The sequence below is a fragment of the Alosa sapidissima genome, chromosome 24, assembly GCF_018492685.1.
Source record: "Alosa sapidissima isolate fAloSap1 chromosome 24, fAloSap1.pri, whole genome shotgun sequence".
Classification (NCBI taxonomy): domain Eukaryota; kingdom Metazoa; phylum Chordata; class Actinopteri; order Clupeiformes; family Clupeidae; genus Alosa; species Alosa sapidissima.
In genome coordinates, this window is record NC_055980.1 from 9,914,208 (window position 1) to 9,936,141 (window position 21,934).

The following is a 21,934-nucleotide window of genomic DNA, read 5'->3' on the forward strand; positions in this document are numbered from 1 at the left end:
TTGCAGTATCCCACTCTTCAGATTATTGGGATCCAGGACTTAATGACTCATAGACCTTAGTTGGTAGAGATGAATGTAAACACATGTACATACCACTCCATAGTAGGGAAAAAGAACTTGACAGCCATTTGCTCAGACAGACGGCAGGCAGGCATCCACCTTTGTCCTTTGCCAACTGAACTCTTAAAGAATGTGCAGTGTGATTTCGCCAAGTACGGCATATAATACGGATCTCACTAGTGTTCACTTGTAGCTTTGAATCCGAATCTTTGACGATGGACCTCTAGGGGGCAACGACTAAAAAAAATGCGACCAGAATACAGGATGTCTAAAATCGTCATTTCCGTTAAACATACAGCTAGTTCGGTCTGCTAGCTAGCTATGTGCTCGGAAGGCTTTCACTACCGCTAAAGGTTTGTGTCGGGAATAAGTGAATGTAAAACAAATATTCTTTCACGACTGGAATCATCTTTCGCACATGTGTTAACATTATATCATTAAGATAAAAACATCCCAAAATCTTTTTAGACTCGACTCGATGAGATCCATCCCTTGACACAGTTACCAAGCTTTCTAGCTTACCTTGTCTTGCAGGCTAATCAGCTAAGTAAACATGTAGCAAGTTAGCATAGTGTAGTACAAATTTGTTTAAGTTAGTCATACCGATATATGTATTAATCGTCTGATATGCTGTGAGGCCTTTGGCCCTTTAGTTGTTTGAGTATTGAGTAATTTGACGTAAATAATATTTCTATTTTGAGTGGTCGCAAGTTACCGGTATGCAACATAAGCAGAGTTAGCTCCTACACAAAACGTAAATAGGCGATTAGCAAGACTTGTCAAGCGAGATGACAACAGCAGAATAACGTTAGATCAGACGCTGTAGATGTCAACAAACGATTTCATACGTTTCTTCTTACGTTACTAGTCCCACCTTTCGGAAACAATATCGTTTTTGACCATAACGAGTAGTATTGCCACATTCTAATTCAATTGCCTGGTGAACTCAAGATTTACAACTATGTTTATTTCTCCACAGAGGGAACCATGTCGGGCACAGGTGGAGGGAAGCGTGCCTCAGGTGGGGACAGTCCCCCTGGCCCACCTGAAAAGAAGTCCAAGAAAGAGGAGAAGACCACCACGACTCTCATCGAGCCTATTCGAATTGGAGGGGTCTCTTCCACGGTTAGCCAGTCTTTGCATAAATATGTCACTGACTTAACTTTCAGCCAGCAGTTGGGCATTGAAATGTCATAGCACTTTGCTCTACATTTGCTGTTACAGGAAGAAATGGACATGAAGGTCCTCCAGTTCAAGAACAAGAAGCTGTGTGAGAGGCTAGAGCAGAGGCAGGTGATGGAGGATGAACTGCGAGAGAAGATTGAAAAGTTGGAGAAACGTCAGGCTACTGATGACACCACCCTGCTCATTGTGAACCGCTATTGGACACGGGTATAGTATTTATTTTATTAGGCCCATATCTTTCTTATTTGTATGGTCTTTATCTGTGTTAATATGCTCAGCTTTCTAAATCAGATGTTATCTTTGGAATTGTTAGAATTGCATATTGTTTGACCCATTATTGCTTTATTATGTGACAAATATTTTCGTGCCATTTTCCCACTCCCACCGTAGCTCGATGAGAACCTTCAGGTCCTGCTTCAGCGCGTGGAGCCTGAGAACCCTCCAGAGCCCGCTCCGACCCCGTCTGCCACGGCCCCAGAGCCACCCGCCCCCTCTCCTGCCCTGGCTCCTGAACTCCCTCCAGTGCCTGCTCCCGAGCCTGACACAGAGCCTCCACCAGCACCCCCTCCAGCAGATGGGGAAGAGGTGCCTGCTCCCCCACAGCCCCCTGCTCCAGACGAGGAGGATCGGCCACAGCTGCCTCCACAGCAGGATGGCCTGGACCAGATGGCTACAGAAGTGCCACGGGTGGATGGCATCACAGGTAGGCACCTTCTTGTTTGTTCTGTTAAGTCATTTTGTCCAAGTATGATTTGGTTGTAATGATCTGAGTAAGTTATTACCAAATTCAAGGCATTTGTTTTGAGTATTTGATGCTTAGATTTATGAACGATGAATTAATATTCATACAAGTCACTTGCTGTAGGAAGGCATCAAGGTACCTGCTACAAAATCTTTTCAGACAACCTAGCAAGATGGCAATATAGAACGCTGTTGCCAGGATACCAGAAAGTAGAATAACGTAACGTTCGACTGCAGCAACAGCTGCTCACAATTAAATAGAATTTTGGATATTGAAGGTAACATGTAGGATACATCTATGCTGCCTTTAAAATTCGGCAAAACAAAGGTATCTTAGAAGGCAGCATTCCATAGAAATATTTGATTCGGACATGCCTCGATGTCTCACTCCCCTGTTAGATATCTTAAAAGGCAGCATTTTTTTCACTTTGGACACAGCCATCATTGATTATTTTTCTTGTTTAATCGAGTAGTTGTTTAATTGGTTAAAATACCAGAAAATTGTGAAAATGTCAATGAGTGTTTCTCAAAGCTAAAGAATATGTCCTAAAATTCCTTGTTTTAGTCCACATGCTAAAAATATTTAGTTTACTGTCATCTGTCAAGACTCAAGAGTAAGTCAAACTGAAAATATTTAATGTCTCTGATTAGCAATGACCAAAATAGTTTGATAGTTGAAACTAATAGTTGTTTACAATTAATTGATTAATCAATACATTGTTGCAGCCCTACATGCAGATAGGTGTTTTTGCTTTCAAAATAGCTTTCATGTGAGGAGTGTCCTATCCGCCCGTCTCTCACAAAAATGAGCATTACTGTGGAGTTGGATAGTCAAAATATATTTAGAGATTCATATCTTGGCTGTAGTGGAACAGTATGCTCACTGAAGGCTGTGTTTCACTTTTTTCAATTTGCAAAATCTTCCAGCAAAAATGTATGCAGACTCATGAGAGTTGGCAGGCACCCCTAGGCAATTTTGTGTAAAGATCTGGCAATAGGAATTGATTCTCTTCAGGGTATGTCAAGTTGGGAATAGAATGTAAAGTCTTGCAATGCTTCATGCATCTGTTTTCTATTCTTTTCATTCTTTTATAAGATCACAGTACTTAGTAGTTAGTTGTTGTCACTTTGACATGTTTATCAAGGAGTCTTTGGTGTCAGCGAGCTGTAAATTGACTTGCTGTACTTGTTACCTGCATATTATCACCATTTATTTGCACTTTAAAACTGTAATATTTATAAGACTACAGTAGCACTGTAAATTCTGGCCTGGTTTATCTTTCCACATTCATTTGAATCAGCTGCACAAGTGCTCTTTTGTCATGTAATCATCCCATCCGGCTCCATCCCTGTCACTTACGGTCATCCATTACACTGATTTAGGGCTTCAAGTCGAGCGTGAATTTCAACCAGGCAAATATGGAACATGCATAACAGTCCGTTCCCTTGTCCCCCCCCCGCCTCATCCACAGCGCCTCCTCCCCCGACCCCGCTGAGCGACACGGCCAAGGGGTTCCTGGCCACGCTGGACCACTGCTGCGAGGAGGAGCTGGGCCTGCAGCTGCAGGACCGCATGCAGTTCAGCAAGAGCACCGTCGCCTGTGTGGTGTGCGTCTTCGACCGGCTGCACACCAACATCGAGGACCTGTGCGCCCGCGTCCAGAGTGCAGGTGAGGCCCCGGGCAGTCTCGTCCTTAGTTCACTCCACGCTCCAAACCACCATCAAAAGCATGTGGAAACAGCCAGCTGAAATCTCTTGAGTGCTTTCCTACATGGTTGAGCTGTGCATACATGGTACATATAATGTACTTGCTGTGAAGCTTGCGTGTTTCTGGCAGAGAGGGTTTACGCAATCGCAAGGATATTGTTGGACGCTTCGCTCGGTTTCTGTGGCCTTCATTGATTTGCAATGAGGGATAACTCCCTGTGTGCCCCCTTTCAGTGTGTGAGGATGATAACCAGAGAGAGATCCTGGCCCAGAACTGCTCTCTGCTGGAGGAGAACCGGAGACTGCAGGACCTCGCCTCCTCGCTGCAGGGCAAGCACCATAAAGTGTCCATGGAGGTGCGTGTCCAGCTGTTGTTATTGCCTGCTAGAGCAAATGCCTTACATGCAGCATTGGCCAGTGTGTTCCTATAACATTGTTATCTTGCATTCCCTGACAGTTATAAGCTAAGCTATAAGTTATAAGCAAGCCTTTATTTTGTACATAAGCACATTATAATCAGTGTGTATAAGAATGTCTATGCAATGAAAAGGGTATGTTTCAAAGTCTGACCCAGTGTGTAACGTTAATGCTGAGCATGTGAAGCGCCTGAAGACATATTTATATGTTATGATGCCATATAGATGAAACTGAATTGAATTATGAGGGGTTGAAAATCAACCGCACCTTCACAAGTTGTTATACTCAACACTGAACCATACACTGAGACGACATTTTACAAGATGGAAAAAAACTGCAACATTTGAAAAACTCCAAAAAAAACCAAATGCGTTTATGACTTTGTGCCCCTTGTCGTTCAGTATAATGAGCTGGTAGACAAGGTGACTGGCTCGGAGACCAAAGTGTCTGAGATGGAGACGGCTGTAGAGGACCTGCAGTGGGACATCGAGAAGCTGCGCAACAGAGAGCAGAAGCTCAACAAGCACCTGGCTGAGGCTCTGGAACAGGTAACCACAACACAGTATTATTTACATTATGCAATGGGTCATCATTAATTTCAGAATCACCTCGCCACATCAGTTCTGGCCTTTCTGCCTCTTATATGCTTATATGTTTCTTGTCAAATATCTGACAAAACGATATCTGATGTGATGAGATTTATTGTGGCTTTTAGACGGCTGTAATTGATGATCTTTCATCTTGTGACTGTATTTCTCTCATAGTTGAACTCAGGCTACTACTCCACAGGAGGCTCTGGAGGACTCCCTGGAGGTCAGATCACCCTCAGCATACAGAAGGTGAGGTGACTCCCCTCACACTGTTCAACCACTGATATACACAGACAGCGCTTCATTCAGCAATGCAGTGGTGTATAGAAAGTCATGTTAGAGAGGTACTGAGAGGCACTGTCTGACCTGTAATCTCCCCCCCCCCCCCCATCTCTCTCCCGGTGTCCAGTTTGAGCTGCTGAACGCAGAGCTGGAGCAGAATCAGGAGCTGGCCAACAGCCGCATGGCGGAGCTGGAGAAACTGCAACAGGAGCTCCAGGAGGCGGTCAGGGAGAGCGAGATGCTCAAGGTGGGCTGAGTGGAGTCATACCTGTGTGTGTGGAGTCATACCTGTGTGTGTGTGTGGTCTGAGTGGAGTCATACCTTTGTGTGTGGTCTGAGTGGAGTCATACCTGCGTGTGTGGAGTCATACCTGCGTGTGTAGAGTCATACCTGCGTGTGTGGAGTCATACCTGTGTGTGTGTGGTCTGAGTGGAGTCATACCTGTGTGTGTGGTCTGAGTGGAGTCATACCTGTGTGTGTGGTCTGAGTGGAGTCATACCTGCGTGTGTGGAGTCATACCTGCGTGTGTGGAGTCATACCTGCGTGTGTGGAGTCATACCTGTGTGTGTGTGGTCTGAGTGGAGTCATACCTGTGTGTGTGGAGGCTGAGTGGAGTCATACCTGCGTGTGTGGAGTCTGAGTGGACTCATACCTGCGTGTGTGTGGTCTAAGTGGAGTCATACCTGCGTGTGTGGAGTCACACCTGCGTGTGTGGAGTCATACCTGTGTGTGTGTGGTCTGAGTGGAGTCATACCTGTGTGTGTGGAGGCTGAGTGGAGTCATACCTGCGTGTGTGGAGTCTGAGTGGACTCATACCTGCGTGTGTGTGGTCTAAGTGGAGTCATACCTGCGTGTGTGGAGTCACACCTGCGTGTGTGGAGTCTGAGTGGAGTCATACCAGGTTACCCGCGGAGTCTTAAAAGTATTAAAAAGTATTACATTTAATTTTCCTAAATTAAGGCCTTAAAAAGTATTGTATTTTACCTCAAAGTCTGGAATTTTTTCACGGAGGTCTCATCACATACTCACACAGTAGACATATGTACACATGCATGCACATGCACAAACACACATACGCAGGCAAACACACAAGCACGCACACACACACACACCCACACACATAAACATAAACGTGTACACATACACATGCACACAATTCAAGAATTTCTCAGAATTATGAACAGGCAAGATGGGGGTGGGGTTGTATAAAATGAATTTTACATGTGAAATCTATGAACTAATCATGTTTTGGTACTTGTTGTCTAGCAGATACCAGTGAGAATTGAGTGTGGATAATGCAATTTAGTGAGACAATTAGAATCATATAGGCCTTTCAGCGTGATTTATTTTTGTGGAAAAAATGTGCTGGACTGGGCGGCGGTCATATTTTGTACTGCTCTGCGGTACATCTAGTTTTTGTAACAGACGGGTATGATCCATACTTTAAACATTTAATTATTTAGAACAAGTGAACAAGAACAAGTGTTGATGGAAGAAGAAAATAGGATAATAAAACTAGTGAAAGTAGACATCAGGGAATGCAGGAGATAAATATCAGTAATGGCTTGTCCTATCATTACATTGCTTCAAATAGTTTCATTGTTTTTCCTTTCTTTTTTTATAGTATTTATAGTCTGCATAAATCAGATATTATTATTATTATTATTATTATTATTATTATTATTATTAAAAGCAGAAGTAACATCAAAGAGGGCAGTAGATGACTTGTTGCACATTTCAACACATTCAACACATTTCACTGCAATCAACAGATGGACCTGCGGAACATTCCAGAAGAAGTGGTGAAGGAGACACCGGAATACAAGTGTTTGCAATCACAGTTTTCTCTGCTGTACAATGAGTCTCTGAGTGTGAAGACCCAGCTGGACGAGGCACGGGCGCTGTTGCTGACCGCCAAGAATGCTCACCTCAGACAGATCGAACACATGGAGGTAGGCTTACAGACAATAAAACCATATGCAAGTGTTAGTGGTGTAAAGTCACACACAGGGTAGGAATTTCACGGCGGCCATGACGGCCATGGCCCTCGTTGCCCCTTGCGTTGGCCGTGATGCCCCTTTGAAAATCAGAGGTTTACAGGCCACTGTGGCCTTGGTCCCCTCTTCTTTCAATATTCTGGTTTGCGTCCGACTAATAGCGTATTTTATTAGCCTATGGCCTGACAAAATAATCTTAGGATTTACAGCGCAAATTAATGTGGTCTTTTACGCAGTGGAGAAAGTGACAGCGCACGGCAAGAAAGAAAGTGCGTCCAGATTCACCCATTCTTCTCAGTTGAACTACCTGCGAAGTAGCCTACTCATTATACAGAAATCACAAGTATCACATCACATGAAAGAGCTTTTTCTCATGTTTTAAACAATGTTAGCCGTTTGGTGAACGGTTCGCGAGACAAATAAATACTATGATTAAATTTAAATTGCGCCTATCTCCCTACCCATTCATCTTGGTGGAATAGGCCTAGCCTACTTCATGAACCCTTCGTTCAAAACATGGCAAACCATATATCAAAATAAACAGCAGACCTTACCGAACACGAAGGTTTAAAGTCCCAGTTTAAACTGTACAGTCCCCTGTACAGTTAGCCGTTCCAGAGTAATCCGGTTTTGAATTTGCAGCAAATTTCGACATGCATGCCAAATTTGGGCTTTAAGTTTCACAATGTGTTTAAATTTTTCTATGTGATTTCATAACAGGCCAAATACAAAATCAATGTTACAAATATCGCCTAGATGTCGGTAAATATTAAAATCAGAGGATATACAGCTGACTACGAGTTTGTTAAAGTAGCCTTAATGATCACAAAATGCTAAGCATGCATCTATTCTAGGCTATTTGAGTTTCTTAAAGCTGAGCTGTGCTTAAATTGTTCAATACATGATTTCATAACAGGCCAAATATAAAATAAATGTTAAATATAGCCTAGATATCTGTAAATATTAGATGATCAGATGATTTACAGTTCTATGTAATAGCCTATGTCATGTTTCATGTTTTTGTAATGTTTCATACAGTGATGCAGGTCTACTGCTGTGAATAGGCTAAATACAATTTTGATCATTTTTATAGCCTGTATACTGTAACTTTGGCCTTGGTGCCCTGACATGTGGCCTTTGTGCCCCCCACCAAATATGCCCAACTGAAGGCCAAGTGGCCTTGCCCCTAAAATGGTGAAATTCCAAGCCTGGTCACACATATTTGTACCGGACGTTAGGTTCAATACAGATCTGTACCGAATGTACCAAATAGAGTCTTTAACAGTAATCAACAGTAAACTTTGCGGACCATGTTTCAAATTTGAGTTCCTACACAAACATATTAAGTGCCGGACCAAACGTCAGTTTAGTCAGTTTGCGTCAAAAACATTTGACACCTTTCCAAAATGCTTTTCCTGTTGCACATCAGCAATATTGTCAGTGAATCATAGGTTAGTAGTACCTACAGGCTTACTGTACCGGAAATGAACGGAACAGTGACTTCAAAACCGGCGTACAGACTGAACCATTATTGTTGTGTACTGTTACACTCCTAGTAAATGTATTATCGATATTATACTGTCTACAATTTCTAGATCATTTTTATTAATAGAGCATCAAATAAACTGTTATGGTGAGTTTGAAAAAAGAGAGAGACATATGACGATACTTTTCCTGTGACTAGTTCATGGATAGGTTAGTAGCATGAGGTTATTATGTGGCTCAAGACAAGACTATGACATTAAACCGATTTACATGTGGGCGGAAAAGATTGCGTCAGCGTAATCTACATTGAGGTGCAGACAAGGGTGGGTAATTTTAGAAAAGGAAGTAGAGATATAGTCCTCTGCGTCCATAGTATGAACTCTGCAAGATAGCAGCTGGCTGACATTCATGCTAAGTTTAACTGCAGTGATAACTGGAAATAGTCGCACGTCGTGTCAAAGCTCAGTTCTCACGGCCGGCCTTCTTTTCTCCCCCCCCACCCGCCGACCCCCCCCTCTGTCCCTCATTGTTGCCGCTTCCTGTGTCCCTGTGGCGTGGCTTGATGCGATGCGTACCCCCGGGGGCAGAGTGACGAGCTGTCACTGCAGAAGAAGCTCCGCACCGAGGTCATCCAGTTGGAGGACACGCTGGCCCAGGTGCGCAAGGAGTACGAGATGCTGCGCATCGAGTTTGAGCAGAACCTGGCGGCCAACGAGCAAGCAGGTAAATAATCCCCAATCAACCGGCTGGTACTCCCTGAGTTCTAGCAGTTTCCGTGTCTCGACGCTGCACCAGTGCATCACTTCAGCCATACATGAGCATATGCCTGCTAACACACTCACAAGAAATACTCACGCTACTCCCCAGATGTCTGGAAATGCTGCAAGACAAGTGTGTTTGGTAATTTCAGTATAGTTCACCATTATGTTTTGGCTTAAATATATTAAAGTAACTCATCATAATCAATGATAATACCAGCTGTGATAGTCATCTTTATTATATAATAATGTTAACTATTCAAATTGTCATCTTATGAAAGCTGTGATGTCTGATATTTCAGTTAATTAAGACTGGGTATTGGCACAGATGCCATGATATGATTAAATTATAACTCAATATTGATCGAAATGAGATGTGAAATACTAACATCTTTCCATATTAAGAGAGATGTTTTTAAAAGATCTAAAGTGACCAGATTAGGATTGCTTCAGTTCAGGCTAGTTCACAACAGATCCAATAAAGATCCATTTAGGAAGCTGGACAATACAGTAGTGAATCTTGCCAGACAGAGGCCACTGGCAGGATGCCGTTTCTCTGTCTATTGGGATGATGGCCAGGGTCATGCAACCTTTATTGGAGTGTCTGGGAAATTTTTACTGATGAAGGTTTGTTGGTGCTGGAAGAACGAATTTTATCCGAGATAATAAGGAGATATTTAATGACTATCACACCCACTGTGAAGTATGCTCCAGCGCTGTTTAAGAGCAGGGAAAAAAATGTGATCTGGATTGTATCCAGGGAATACTGAACCCGCACGGATGCCAGGGAATTTTACAGCGACATCATACTTTTCCCTCCGGTCGCTGTCTTTATTGGTCCCAGTTTCACTTTCTAACATGACAACGACCCAGAGCATTTATCCAAGGCCTGTAAATCATATCTGGAGAGGAAATGGTGAGCTGAAGTGTTTTCTATCATGGAAAGGCCTGCCCAGTCACGTAATATTAACCTAAACGGGCTTCTGTTAAATTGTAGGACCTGGACTGTATGTCCGGTGGCAGTGTCCAACCAGTGCAAGTCATCTTTGGACTGCTCTCAGTAGGCTTGGATTAGTATATTTAAGTGAATGTTTCAAACAGATTTACTCTGTTTGGATACTCGCAGTACGTAGGGCTGTAATAGATGTCGATGTTGGGGTTTTGTATTTTTCCTTATACTGTAGTTGGAGTAGATAAAACATGTCTTAAGTTTGTATTGTCATTTATCAATGCCAATTTCTAAAATTTTGAAGCCACTCTTTCGCGTTTTGGTCAGTTCAATTATTTGTGAACCAACATTGTTCAACTTACTTCAGTGGTGGCTAATTTAAATGACCCCAGTTAATTAGGTAATTCATTGGTTGGTGTCCAAGTAAAATACATGTCTCTGCTGGGCATAGGATGAGTGAGTGTACTCTGCAGTGTCCGTTACGGAAATGTCTCGCCACATCCACCCAGTAGCCCTCTCCCCTGTCCACGGACCACTCCCACATCCACTAATTGAGGCCGGACTCGTCAGGGAAGTTCAGCTTTTTTATCGGTCCTGCTGCGCACCAAGCCCGGTGACTTCCTTTGTTGCAGTCGCCAGGGGTTACTGTTGCCATAGACGCGAGGCAGGAAATGTGTGTATGTGCAGAGCGAGGGGGATGCATCCTGTCTTTGCCTTTTCCTCCCAGCCTCAACGGTGTGTGCTTTGGCCCATGTCCACCCCCGAACGTGGAACAGAGATAGTGGCATACACCCATTGTATCTGTTATTATCAGACTTAACCATCTACCAACCACCCCCCCCCCCCTTTCACATGGTGTTGGTAGGGCCCATCAACCGGGAGATGCGTCACCTGATCAGCAGCTTGCAGAACCACAACCACCAGTTGAAGGGTGACGTGCAGCGCTACAAGAGGAAGCTGCGTGAGACCCAGATGGAGATAAACAAGGTGTGTTTCTGCCCTGTGTCAGCCCGGAGCCCTGACCTCTGACCCCAGTGAGCCGTTGCAGGGTTTAGCGCTAAAACTGATAAAGTTCACACTCTCTCTAGAATGGACCAGGTGGCATTCTCCTGTGTGAGTACTACAGTTTCAGCCATAAACAGGACTCCATGATAAATTCCTTAGGCTGGTGGTTAGGGGGGGGGGGGGTCTGCAAGGAAAGTCCAGATGCCTGAGCGCTAGAAGAATATCTCCGCAGTAACTAGTAGATGGATACTACAGCAACACTGTTCCACACAACAAAAAAAACTCGATGAAAAAGTATGACCTCAAACTTAAAAGCTAATTGAGATAACATTTGCAAAAACATAGCTATTAAGAAAGGAGGGGGGGGGGGGGGGGGGTGATGTAAGTTAGGAATATACACAGCCTTGTTTACTGTATGAAATGTCAGCAGAAATTGTTTGACTGTGCTCAACTAAACGCAGCTGTTGAAATGTCATACATATACACTGCTAACCATATGGTGTCACTTTAAGAAGCGACAGTGTTTCAGTTTTTACAGTTTTGAAGGATGACAGATTATATGGAGACCCTTCTGTATACTACACTAGTACATACAATCAATATGTTTATCTATCTATCTTTATGACAGGTTTAGACAAAACAAATGAAACACATTCTCTATAAGAATTTCAGCTTTCTCTGTCTCGCATAAACGACACAGGCTGAGATATAGAATGGAAATACTATGATCTTGGGTGCCATGGAATCAGAACTCAAACTCACTACAGTGGTATATTCACTGTGATCAAATACAAAAGCTTAGCTAAACATGAAGCTTGACCAGTTTCATGAAGTTTATGTTTGTCTGTCTATGGCGTGTGCAGTTCACTATCCTGTCAAATTAATGTTCACATGTGCATAAGCTAACTTTTTTTAACGTTGATCACCAGGGATGGTACCTCATACTTTTCCCAGACTCGCTCCCATTCTCCTGTGTTTACATTTCCACTCCTGAGGAATTCTCAGTATGACCAATAAAAACCACTAAGCCTCTTCTCACGCTGTGCTCATTGACATATGGTATTAAACTGTAAAGTTATGTGGCTTTGAAACTTGTTTTTGTTCAGTCAAGTCAAAATGAATGGCTGAATACAAGTAATGTTTAAAAACTGGATTACATCAAACTTCAGTCAGAAAGATTAGATGTATTTTCTAAAAAAAGGTTGACCTTATCTCTGCTGGCAAATCCCAATGGCACAGCTTTAGCATCTGTATTTAATAAAAGAAATGGTGCCACTGTAACTGGTGCTTTATCATGCATGGGGCAGGGGTCTACTGTAATCCTCATTTCTAACTCCTTCTGTTTTGCTCTGTCCATCACCCACCCCCTCCTTCCTCTTCCTCCGCCTCCTCTTCCTCGCGGCGCGTCCCTCAGCTGCGCTGCCAGAGTGGGGACGCCAGCGGCGTGCTGCTGCTGGAGGAGGCGGCGAGTGACGGCGGCGGCGGCCTGGAGGTGAAGAAGGAGGAGGACGAGGAGCAGGAGGACGAGGAGGAGGAGCGGCGGCGCGAGCTGGAGCGCCAGCGGGCGCGGGAGCGCGAGCGCGAGGCCGAGCGCGAGAGGGAGAGAGAGAGGGAGCGCGAGCGCCAGCGCAGCGAGGAGATCAAGAGGAAGGACTCGGACACGCTCAAGATGCTCCGCGCTGAGCTCAAGTACGTAGCGCGCTGGTCCCACGGGTCCTTCAGGCCGTGCCACACACATGCACACACACACACACGCACACTGTCTGGCTCTCTTGCTTAGTTAGACAACACAGGGTGGGGTGCATGGCAAGCCGTTTTCCATTTGTTGAAGTCATGGCCCCCCCCAAGCTATGGGGCTAATTCCACCCAGATGAGCTGGTGTGCTTTGGATACGCTGCCTATCCCCCTCTCTAAACAGTGCCCCCGCCCCCTCCCTCCCACCCACCCAGCTCCACTCTCTATCACTGTGGTATAGGATAATGGAGTTTAATGTGTGTGTGTGTGTGTGTGTGTGTGGAGCTTTTCTGTTCCCCTGCTCCAGCAGCCCCTCTGTGTAGTTTTAACGCGGGCCTGTGACGCACGTAGAACGCGGCGTCATGGCTTGGCATGTCGGCCACTGGCCTGCGATCACTTAGCTGTATGGATGATGTAACTAATGACGGCAGCAGCTGCGTGACCTCAACAGCGCGACTTAAACATCTGGATTTCTCATGGACGAGGGAGAAAAACGCCTCTCAACCCCCCCCACTCGTCCGAGCCCGCAAAGGGACCCGGGGACGATTCCACGAGATCGAGCGGTGCTAGAACTCGCTAAGAGCACTTTACTGCGTTTCCTCGATTAAACATGGTGGGATGTTATAGTCACATTTCCTAACTTCACATAAACACAGGAAATTCAGAGCAGACGTGGCCGCTTGCACGGTGGTGGAATGTTGTTGTTTTTTTCCGCTGCTTGTTCAGGCCTTTTGAAGCCTAGTCCAGTGCCCACAGATAGGGGTTTGTAGCTCAAAGGACATCTTCAAAACATGTGCCAGGGGATTGGTGATAAGATTTTTTTATTTTGCATGTGCGACCCGATAAGGAATTCAGAACATTCTAAATTCAAACCATTCCCTATCCTGGTCAGTTCTAAGTGTTTTGTGTGTGTGTGTGTGTGTGTGTGTGTGTGTGTGTGTGTTCCACAGGAAGGCGCAGGAGTCCCAGAAGGAGATGAAGCTGCTGCTGGACATGTACAAATCCGCCCCCAAAGAACAGCGGGACAAAGTCCAGCTAATGGCTGCCGAGAGGAAGGCCAAAGCCGAGGTGCGTCCAACTCCACCTCCAACCAACTCTCCCCCTCACACACAGACACACACTTTCTCTCTCACTCCCCTTAACTCCTCTCGGCTGTGTGAATGAGTGCCGTTGCCACTGGCAACAAAACGTTTACACCACACATCCTAGCGACACCCCCTACTCCAAGGATAAATAGAGTTAGGCTCTGTTGTGCTTAATGCCAGGCAAAGGCATTATGTCATCGTGCGTCAAGCCTGTACATTAGTGCAAAGTATGTGCTTGTTTCTCCTACGAAATGAAAAACAAATGTCAGGGAAGGAGAGTGGAAAAGAGTTGGAACCAGTTTAGTTCCCTCCCTGATAGTCTTCTCTCCAGGCTATAGTCTTAAAGTTTCAGTTTTTTAAAAGATGACATATTTATAGGTTCATTACTGTGGGCAAAACAAGTGTAAATTTGACTCCGTTGTTGGGATTTGATTAAGCTGGGCTGCAGGCCAGATCTCGCTCGGGTATTTTACGCTAGCAGCTGCTCGTGAATCTGTCCGATCTCAGACGGTGACACTGAGGCCTCTGTGGTTGGGGTGGGGTGGGGTGGGGTGGGGGTTTGAAGCCGTGTCTTAGGAGATAGTGGATGTTGTCGCTGTTTTTCCGTTGTTGATTTGGTGTGCTCTGAAGAGTTTGGAATGTCTGATGGATCACACAATCACGCATGGTTGAAACAAAATGAGCTACACGTTGAAATAATTTACAGAGAAGTTGGGGAGCCATAAAGGAAGTGCCCGAAACCACTATGAATCATTGATCTAAAACTGTATTCAGGAGATTTGGATAATTCTGTTTTTTTAAACGTTTTACTGTTACTTTATTGGTGGGCATGTTGGCATGAGCCTGTCTTTCTGCTTTGAATCACTTGTCATGCAACAAAGATTCAGGATACGGGATTGCATGACAGAACAAGATTAACAATAATAAAAAAATAAAAAAAACCTCTCACTCATCATGTCAAGGTTAACTTTCTCAAGAAATGAAAAAAAAAAAAAACCTTTTGCCTGCCCTTACGCATATGAGTTATGGTGTGTGTGTGTGTGTTTTCAGGTGGAAGAGCTGAGAGTCCGTGTGCGTGAGCTGGAGGAGAGGGAGAGGAAGGAGAGCAAGAAGCTGGCAGACGAGGATGCCCTGAGGAAGATCCGTGTTGCCGAGGAGACCATCGAACACCTGCAGAAGAAGCTCACCGCCACAAAACAGGTGTGTTCAGCATAGCCACTCCCCCTCCTTTCCACACTCCATCTGACAGAGTAGTCAAAAGAAAATTACCTATATAGCGAGTCATTGTTTAATATATCTGCTCGTACTTCTGTCAAGGTCTATTGGTATGCACGCCTGTCTAATTATGTCTCTGACTGTAGACCTGTTATTTTACTGTTTAGATTTGTATGTTGTTTGTAAATGTATGAGGAGAGGGGACAAACGATTCAACCTCACTGTTTAGACAACTTGTCATGCAGCCATAACACATGAACTGGCCTGTGATAAGAGGTTTCCTCTCCGTCTTGCTCCGAGACAGACACAGGGGTCAGGGGTCACGGACTGAGTCACCCTAGTGTTTAGCAAAGCCAGATAAGCCCTCAGAAATACTGCCCACTCTCAACGGCCATACGTAAACAGTCACCAGCACTTAGGTCAGCCTACACAAACATGCCTATGCAGTCGCCGTTTGGTGTGCAAAGTTATTTTTAGTGGATGCCTCCATATTTATTTCTCCAAATGCAGTGAGTGTTTTAAAGTGCTTAAACAAATAGTTGATCCGCGTCCCCAAATGTTCGCTTTTAGTTCCTTTTAGGCGGGACCCATCCCCCTTGGGAGAATGTAAATTGGGGGTTTATGAGGGTTTCACAGTGTTTGGGCTAAGCTTAAAAAGGCCAACGTAAACAACGGCGGAGAGATGAAAGAAGAGCCTCAGAAGTGAACCTCTTGTTTGCGCAAGAAAACCCATCAATAGCTCATGGCTGGTCTGATCTGATCGTGTGTGGTGCACGTTGACGGTTGAAAGGTTTTCCGCCTCAGCAGTCAGCACTTCCCATTTCACTACCAGCCTTGAGCCCTGCACGACTGTAAATTCCAGATTCAGTCATAGGGGCTTCCCCCATTGACCTGGTAAACGCTTCCACCAGGATTTCTTCTTTTCTCACCGCTGTTGCCTAAGTCTGGCTTCCTGCGGTCTCTCTTTTACAGTGGCGCTGGTCTTTTTTTTTTTTTTTTTTTGTCAGCCTCTTGGGTTATGTCTAAAAAATCAAAACAACGCACGCCGTATTTCATGCAGAGATTTGTTTAAGCGGAGTCAAACGCATGCTTGTGGTTCGGCGCGGCACTTGGCGTTTGAGTTGAAGTCTAATTTAGAGATTCCTTTGGCTGAGGGTCATGACCTGAGTTCAATTTATGCTAAATTGAATAGGATCTGGCAGTAGGTTGACATGGGGTTGAAATATGGCCGGGGCCTGTACCAGGCCGGTGAATTGATTTGGTGCGTGTGGCTTTGGGCTGTGTCAGCAGTACACTGTGAAAATATAAATGGATATAGCTATCACTGGAGCTGTGAGGTCATTCATCAGGGTGGAGGACTTCACAGGCCAAGAAGTAAATCTGTGGTTCCTAGTGTCTGCTCAGGTTTGTGGGTTCTCAACATGACTTAGCTTGAACTGTTTTTTTCTTTCATCTCTGTGGCTTGTTGTAACAAATTTTTAACTCGAGTCCAATTGTATTGGGCCTCCATCTGAGTTTCTGCTCCATGAGTGCAGTGAACGTTGGGCGTCTACGGCCAGTGTGCCATACGTGGATGGACTAAGCCTAGTCCTAGACTAAAAGCTTTTTTCAATGGAGGTTTTCATTTAACTTTTATTTAGTCTAGGACTAGGCCACAGGCCCAAACATGTGGGATATAGGTCTGTCATGTTTGTTGTTCTTGCTCCAGTGGTTGCGCTGAGGTTGACTTTGTATTTTGGGACCCCCGTGAGTGTGTGTTTTTTTTTTTCTCCCTTTCTTTTCTTTCTGGCGGTGGTGTCAGGAGGAGGAAGCCTTGCTGAGCGAGATGGACGTGACGGGCCAGGCCTTCGAGGACATGCAGGAGCAGAACAGTCGGCTACTGCAGCAGCTCCGCGAGAAGGACGACGCCAACTTCAAGCTGATGAGCGAGCGCATCAAATCCAACCAGATCTACAAGCTCCTGCGCGAGGAGAAGGAGGAGCTGGCTGACCAGGTGCTCACCTTCAAGACCCAGGTAAGCCAGAGAAATGTGATGTGGTGTGGTGATGGTACAGTGGTTAAGGGACTGGATTTCCAAATGGTAGCTAGAAGGTTGTGGGTTTGATTCCCAGCTGCCACCACTGTGGCCCTGAGCAAACTACTGAGCTCCTCAATACTCCATGAGGACTGTGTCTGAGAATGGTCTTTGTAAGTCGCTCTGGATAAGAGTGTTCGCTACTGTAAATGCATCAATGGTAATAAATAGCAGGATAATTTATAAGAGCATGATAAATTAGGCAATATTTGTCACCTCCAGCCAAATATGAATTTCCTCAGTAAAGATGATGTCATAATAAAAATGCCCTGAGGATTCAGATTAGCATCCCTTGATTATCAAAATGTGAAGCAATATTTAGAATGGAGAACCAACCTTGTATTTAATCATCCAAGCCTGAAGCATTGTTTTATTCACAAATATATACCCATATTGATCATACTATAACACCAATGTACATATTCCAGGGTTGAGTTAAATTAAATAACAATTCAGGGGGGAAAAATTACTGGGTGATATAATGTAAAGCTGCATACATGTAGATAGTTGGTTGATGTGTGGTTGGTGTGTGATTGTGTTGTCAGGTGGACGCTCAGCTGCTGGTGGTGCAGAAGTTAGAGGAGAAGGAGGGCATCCTGCAGACCTCATTGGCCGCCCTGGAGAAGGAGCTGGCCATCCGCACGCAGTCCCTGGAGCTCAACAAGAGAAAGGTCTGTACTCTGTAGGGCTTCAACTTTACAAGTCCTCAGGCACTGTGTGCTGACATTCAGGCATGGGTCAAGTTGTTGATGATTTGAAAAAACATCAAAAAACAAACATTTTTGCCTATTCATTCCAGATAACTTCAGACACAGAACTTTTCCTTGTCTTAAGCTCTGAAGAGGTTTGTGAGTGAGCTACTTAGGTTTTTTATGAGAGATTCTTGCTGCGCTGTTAGTCTGCTTGTGTGTTCTTAAATTAGAGGAAACATCTGAGGGTTTCAGAGCAGGGTGTTTGCACTTGGGGAAATCTGGAATTTCTCACAAAAATCCATTCTCTCCTACTCATAATGGCCTCTCCTGTGAGCATTTAAATATTTAGGGAGGATAAAAGAAGATGCACTGGTCAGATATCTCACTGCACAATGCTAGGCCTCCTACCACACGCCTCAGATTCTCAGATCAGATTCAAATCTCTACTGCCCATGACGTTTACTTTACATATATGCTGTTATCAAGAACATACAGGCAGTACTTTACTATAAAAGTGTTGCATCAGTTCGAAGCACTGTTATTATTTGCAATCATAGTACTGTGAGTGACTACTATGCTCAACGTCACAACTGCCCCTATCAAGGGTGTTATGTCTGGGTTTTGTGGCTGTTTGTTATATTGTTGCCACAACAATTGGTGGCGTTCTTCTTTGTGCTAGTTTATGCACAAGCACTATTGTACCGCTTCTGCTCAGCCATATTACTCATGTGTGGTCACAAGCAGTCATTTTGTCTATGGTCATACCACCACATACTTCTTCATAGCAGTCAGTTATTACTGATACATGGACATGTTGTGAGATGCACATCATACTTGTAGTTAGAAAAGCATATGTGTAGCAGGAGTGCTTGCTGTCTGCAGTGAAGTAAAGAAAAAGCAGGACTGCGTTCAATATAATAAGACTGTCCTCTTGAAAACCAGCACATATGAGTTCTTCAGCTGTTGAAGTGACGTGGTTTTTGAAGCTGAGTGATGTATTATTTGTCCCTTTTCTGTCTCTTCTGTCCCTTTTCCCACACTCTGTTCTCACATTAACACTTTCTTCCTCTGACTTCCTGTCTCTATCTCTCCATCTGGTGTCATCTCTTTCTCCTTCTCACTTTCTCTCCTTCTGTCCTCACTGCTCTGCTCTACCCGTACCTTCCCCTCTTGATATTCCACTTCCTCTTTCTCCGTCTTCCTCTCTATCCTTTCTCTCTTTTTCCCACCCATGTTCCTCCCTCTCTCTCTCTCTCTCTCTCTCCCTCTCTCTCTCTCCCCCTCTCTCTCTCTCCCCCTCTCTCTCTCTCACGCGCGCGCTCCAGGCGGTGGAGGCGGCCCAGCTGGCTGAGGACCTGAAGGTGCAGCTGGAGCATACACAGAACAAGCTCAGGGAGATCCAGGCCTCCGTGCTGGACAACCGCACCGCCCGCGAGAGGGAGAGCAGCAACCTCAAACGGGCACAGGTATGCACTCAGTCTCACATTCAGTTATTCACTCTGTTCTCTCTCTCTCTCTCTCTCTCTCTCTCTCTCTCTCTCTCTCTCTCTCTCTCTCTCTCTCTCTCACTCACACACACACACACACATCATGCACACACGCATGCACATTGGACAAGTGTCATTGGCACAAAAAATATCTTGGCTAAATGGAAGTAAATAAAAACAATTTTTTGTTTCCATGGAAGCTGTGGAAAGCCTGAGAAAATAACATTAACGATTCTGGGGAGAAGTTGAGTGAATGAACGAGAGTGTAGTTATGTAATGCACTCAATGACTATAGTTTTGTTTGTGGCTAACATTTCTAGAGTGGTTTCCTCTTTGGAAAAAAAAAAATGATTTCTGTGCTCTGCAGGAGGATCTATCAAGGCTTCGTCGCAAGCTGGAGAAACAGAAGAAGGTCGAGATGTACACAGACGCGGATGAGATCCTTCAGGAGGAAATCAACCAATACAAGGTAAGCCACATGTTTCTCCATTACAACAGGTAAGATGGAGGTCTGTGAGCTATCAAGAGTCAGGTGAAGAAGCCCTGTCTGGGCCCTTTTAGAATTTGCATCTCATATCACAACAGTATACTGCAGTCCCAGGAGTTGTGATGTGGCATGCAATTTCTCTGAGATGTGAGATTCCATCCAGGAGTACTTTAGGACTGCACGGGAAGCTTGTTCTGTAACGCCAAAAAAGCAGTGTAAGCTTAAATGTATCTCCTGTGATATCTGATTGAAGATTCATGATTACTCTGTCCCCTCTCTTAGGCGAAACTGCGCTGTCCATGCTGCAACACGCGCGACAAGGAGACGGTGCTCACCAAGTGTTTCCACGTCTTCTGCTACGAGTGCCTGAAGACGCGCTACGACACGCGGCAGCGGAAGTGCCCCAAGTGCAACGCCGGCTTCGGGGCCAATGACTTCCACCGCATCTACATCACCTAAAGGCCATCCGCAAGCCAGCGGGCGAATTAATGGACTGAACCAAAGTACGGGGGGAGGAAGCAAGCGCAACATTAAAGAAAAATGGAAAGAAAGACGGATGAGGCAGTTACAGCAGTTGTTTTTTTCCATGTAAGAGTTTTGAGAGTGATGAAAAGGGGGGAAAAAAGGGAGTGCTTGTTTTTTTGCTCCAGTTTGTGAAGTACGGTTGGTGCTAGCGACCAAACAATGTGAAGGCACGTGTGTGATGAAAGTCCTTCTTGAGTGGGAGCGGTATGTAATAGAAAAAACAAACAGTTTCATGGACATCCAGCAGCGTTAGTGCACCAGTGCTTGTGTCTGTAGCCATGGTAGCCACGCTTCTGGATCGACTGACTGGCTTTCGTCCGTCCTACAAACCTGACCCCCCCCCCCCCCCCCCCCATTTGTTTCTCAGATCTCATCATAGTTGGATTTTCTTAACTTTGGAATTGTTTTACTATTTACAAAATGCTTTTTTTTTTACTAGGAGTTTCTTTTATTATGTGAACTTGTTCTTCTCAATATCACAATGTACAGTACAGCACCCTCTGGCATCAGCCAATCAATTCCATGGCAGTTATGCAGTTAATGCCCAAATAGCTCTACAATTTAAAATTGCAGTTTGCATATCTGGCAAACTATGGACTTTGCGGTGCATTACATGTCTGTAATTCCCAGGCTTTAATAATGTGATGTGTGCGCATGTAGTGGAATAATGCCTTTCGAGGTCGCCTGGAATCCCTCACCCACGACTGGTGGTTTGTTTTGGGTCAGAGGGATTTTGGGGGGCCTGTCCATTTTACCATGTCCCTTGCGTAAACCTGAGAAACCAAGGAATGTCAGACATGAACAATGGATGAAAACGGCTATGGGTAATAACCGCTGGCACTGGAGCTGCAGGTTCAGTGACTCCACTTAGTTGAAAATCACCCCATGCTGGTTTCAGAATTTGGGTCTTTTGAAAGCACTGATCTACAGGATGTTTTTTTTTTTTCACCCAAACTCACTGGAAATGTTTCTCCCACAGGCTGTAAGGCCTTACAAACTGAATGGAGTTTAAGAGAGCTTGTTAGTGTTAATGTACTGTTGAAAGAGTGTCAAATAGACCTGGTCATCGCTCAAGTGTTTATTTGCAAAACTTCCGATCTTCAATGCATGGCTGTTTGGCCCCTTGTAACAATACAAACGTTTCAATAATGCTATCATGCCACTGTTACCAATTGAGAAACGCTAGATGTGATAAAAAATTATGTGTGGTCCTAAACCGACCAGCTCTAGTCTGTATCTGTATCTTTTTGAGAGGACCATACGTTTCCCACTATTTGAACAGTTGTACTTTCATTTCCTCCAAGACATTTGTTTTCTGTAAATCTATCTGAAAGAATCATCATAAAATGGGCAGACCAGTTATTGTCCCAGTAATGATTTCTTCATTTTGATAGTAACTCGGGTATAATATGATAACAACATAAAATGCAGTGTAACTCTATCTTAGATCAATGAGTT

At 44.6% G+C, this 21,934-nt stretch overlaps 1 protein-coding gene across 1 annotated transcript; it reads left to right on the plus strand.

Moving 5' to 3' along the window:
• Window positions 1–256: 256 nt before the first annotated feature.
• Window positions 257–21,836, plus strand: rnf40 (ring finger protein 40). Its single transcript, XM_042082937.1, has 20 exons — window positions 257–413; window positions 1,040–1,185; window positions 1,285–1,452; window positions 1,636–1,948; window positions 3,459–3,656; window positions 3,929–4,050; window positions 4,513–4,659; window positions 4,876–4,950; window positions 5,111–5,230; window positions 6,756–6,935; window positions 9,053–9,188; window positions 11,038–11,159; window positions 12,592–12,866; window positions 13,862–13,979; window positions 15,047–15,196; window positions 17,013–17,225; window positions 17,831–17,956; window positions 19,303–19,443; window positions 19,832–19,933; window positions 20,234–21,836. The coding sequence occupies exons 2-20, from the start codon at window positions 1,048–1,050 to the stop codon at window positions 20,408–20,410; spliced, it is 3,021 nt and encodes a 1,006-aa protein (XP_041938871.1). The 5' UTR covers window positions 257–413; window positions 1,040–1,047; the 3' UTR covers window positions 20,411–21,836.
• The last annotated feature ends 98 nt before the right edge of the window (window positions 21,837–21,934 follow it).

What these genes read in the sequence shown, in the direction of transcription:
- rnf40 (XM_042082937.1), top strand. Translation starts at nt 1,048, where the DNA reads ATGTCGGGCACAGGTGGAGGGAAGCGTGCCTCAGGTGGGGACAGTCCC. An exon ending in GACAGATCGAACACATGGAG is followed by an intron (nt 6,936 to 9,052) that starts GTAGGCTTACAG and finishes CCCCGGGGGCAG; the next exon opens with AGTGACGAGCTGTCACTGCA. An exon ending in GGCGGCCAACGAGCAAGCAG is followed by an intron (nt 9,189 to 11,037) that starts GTAAATAATCCC and finishes TGGTGTTGGTAG; the next exon opens with GGCCCATCAACCGGGAGATG.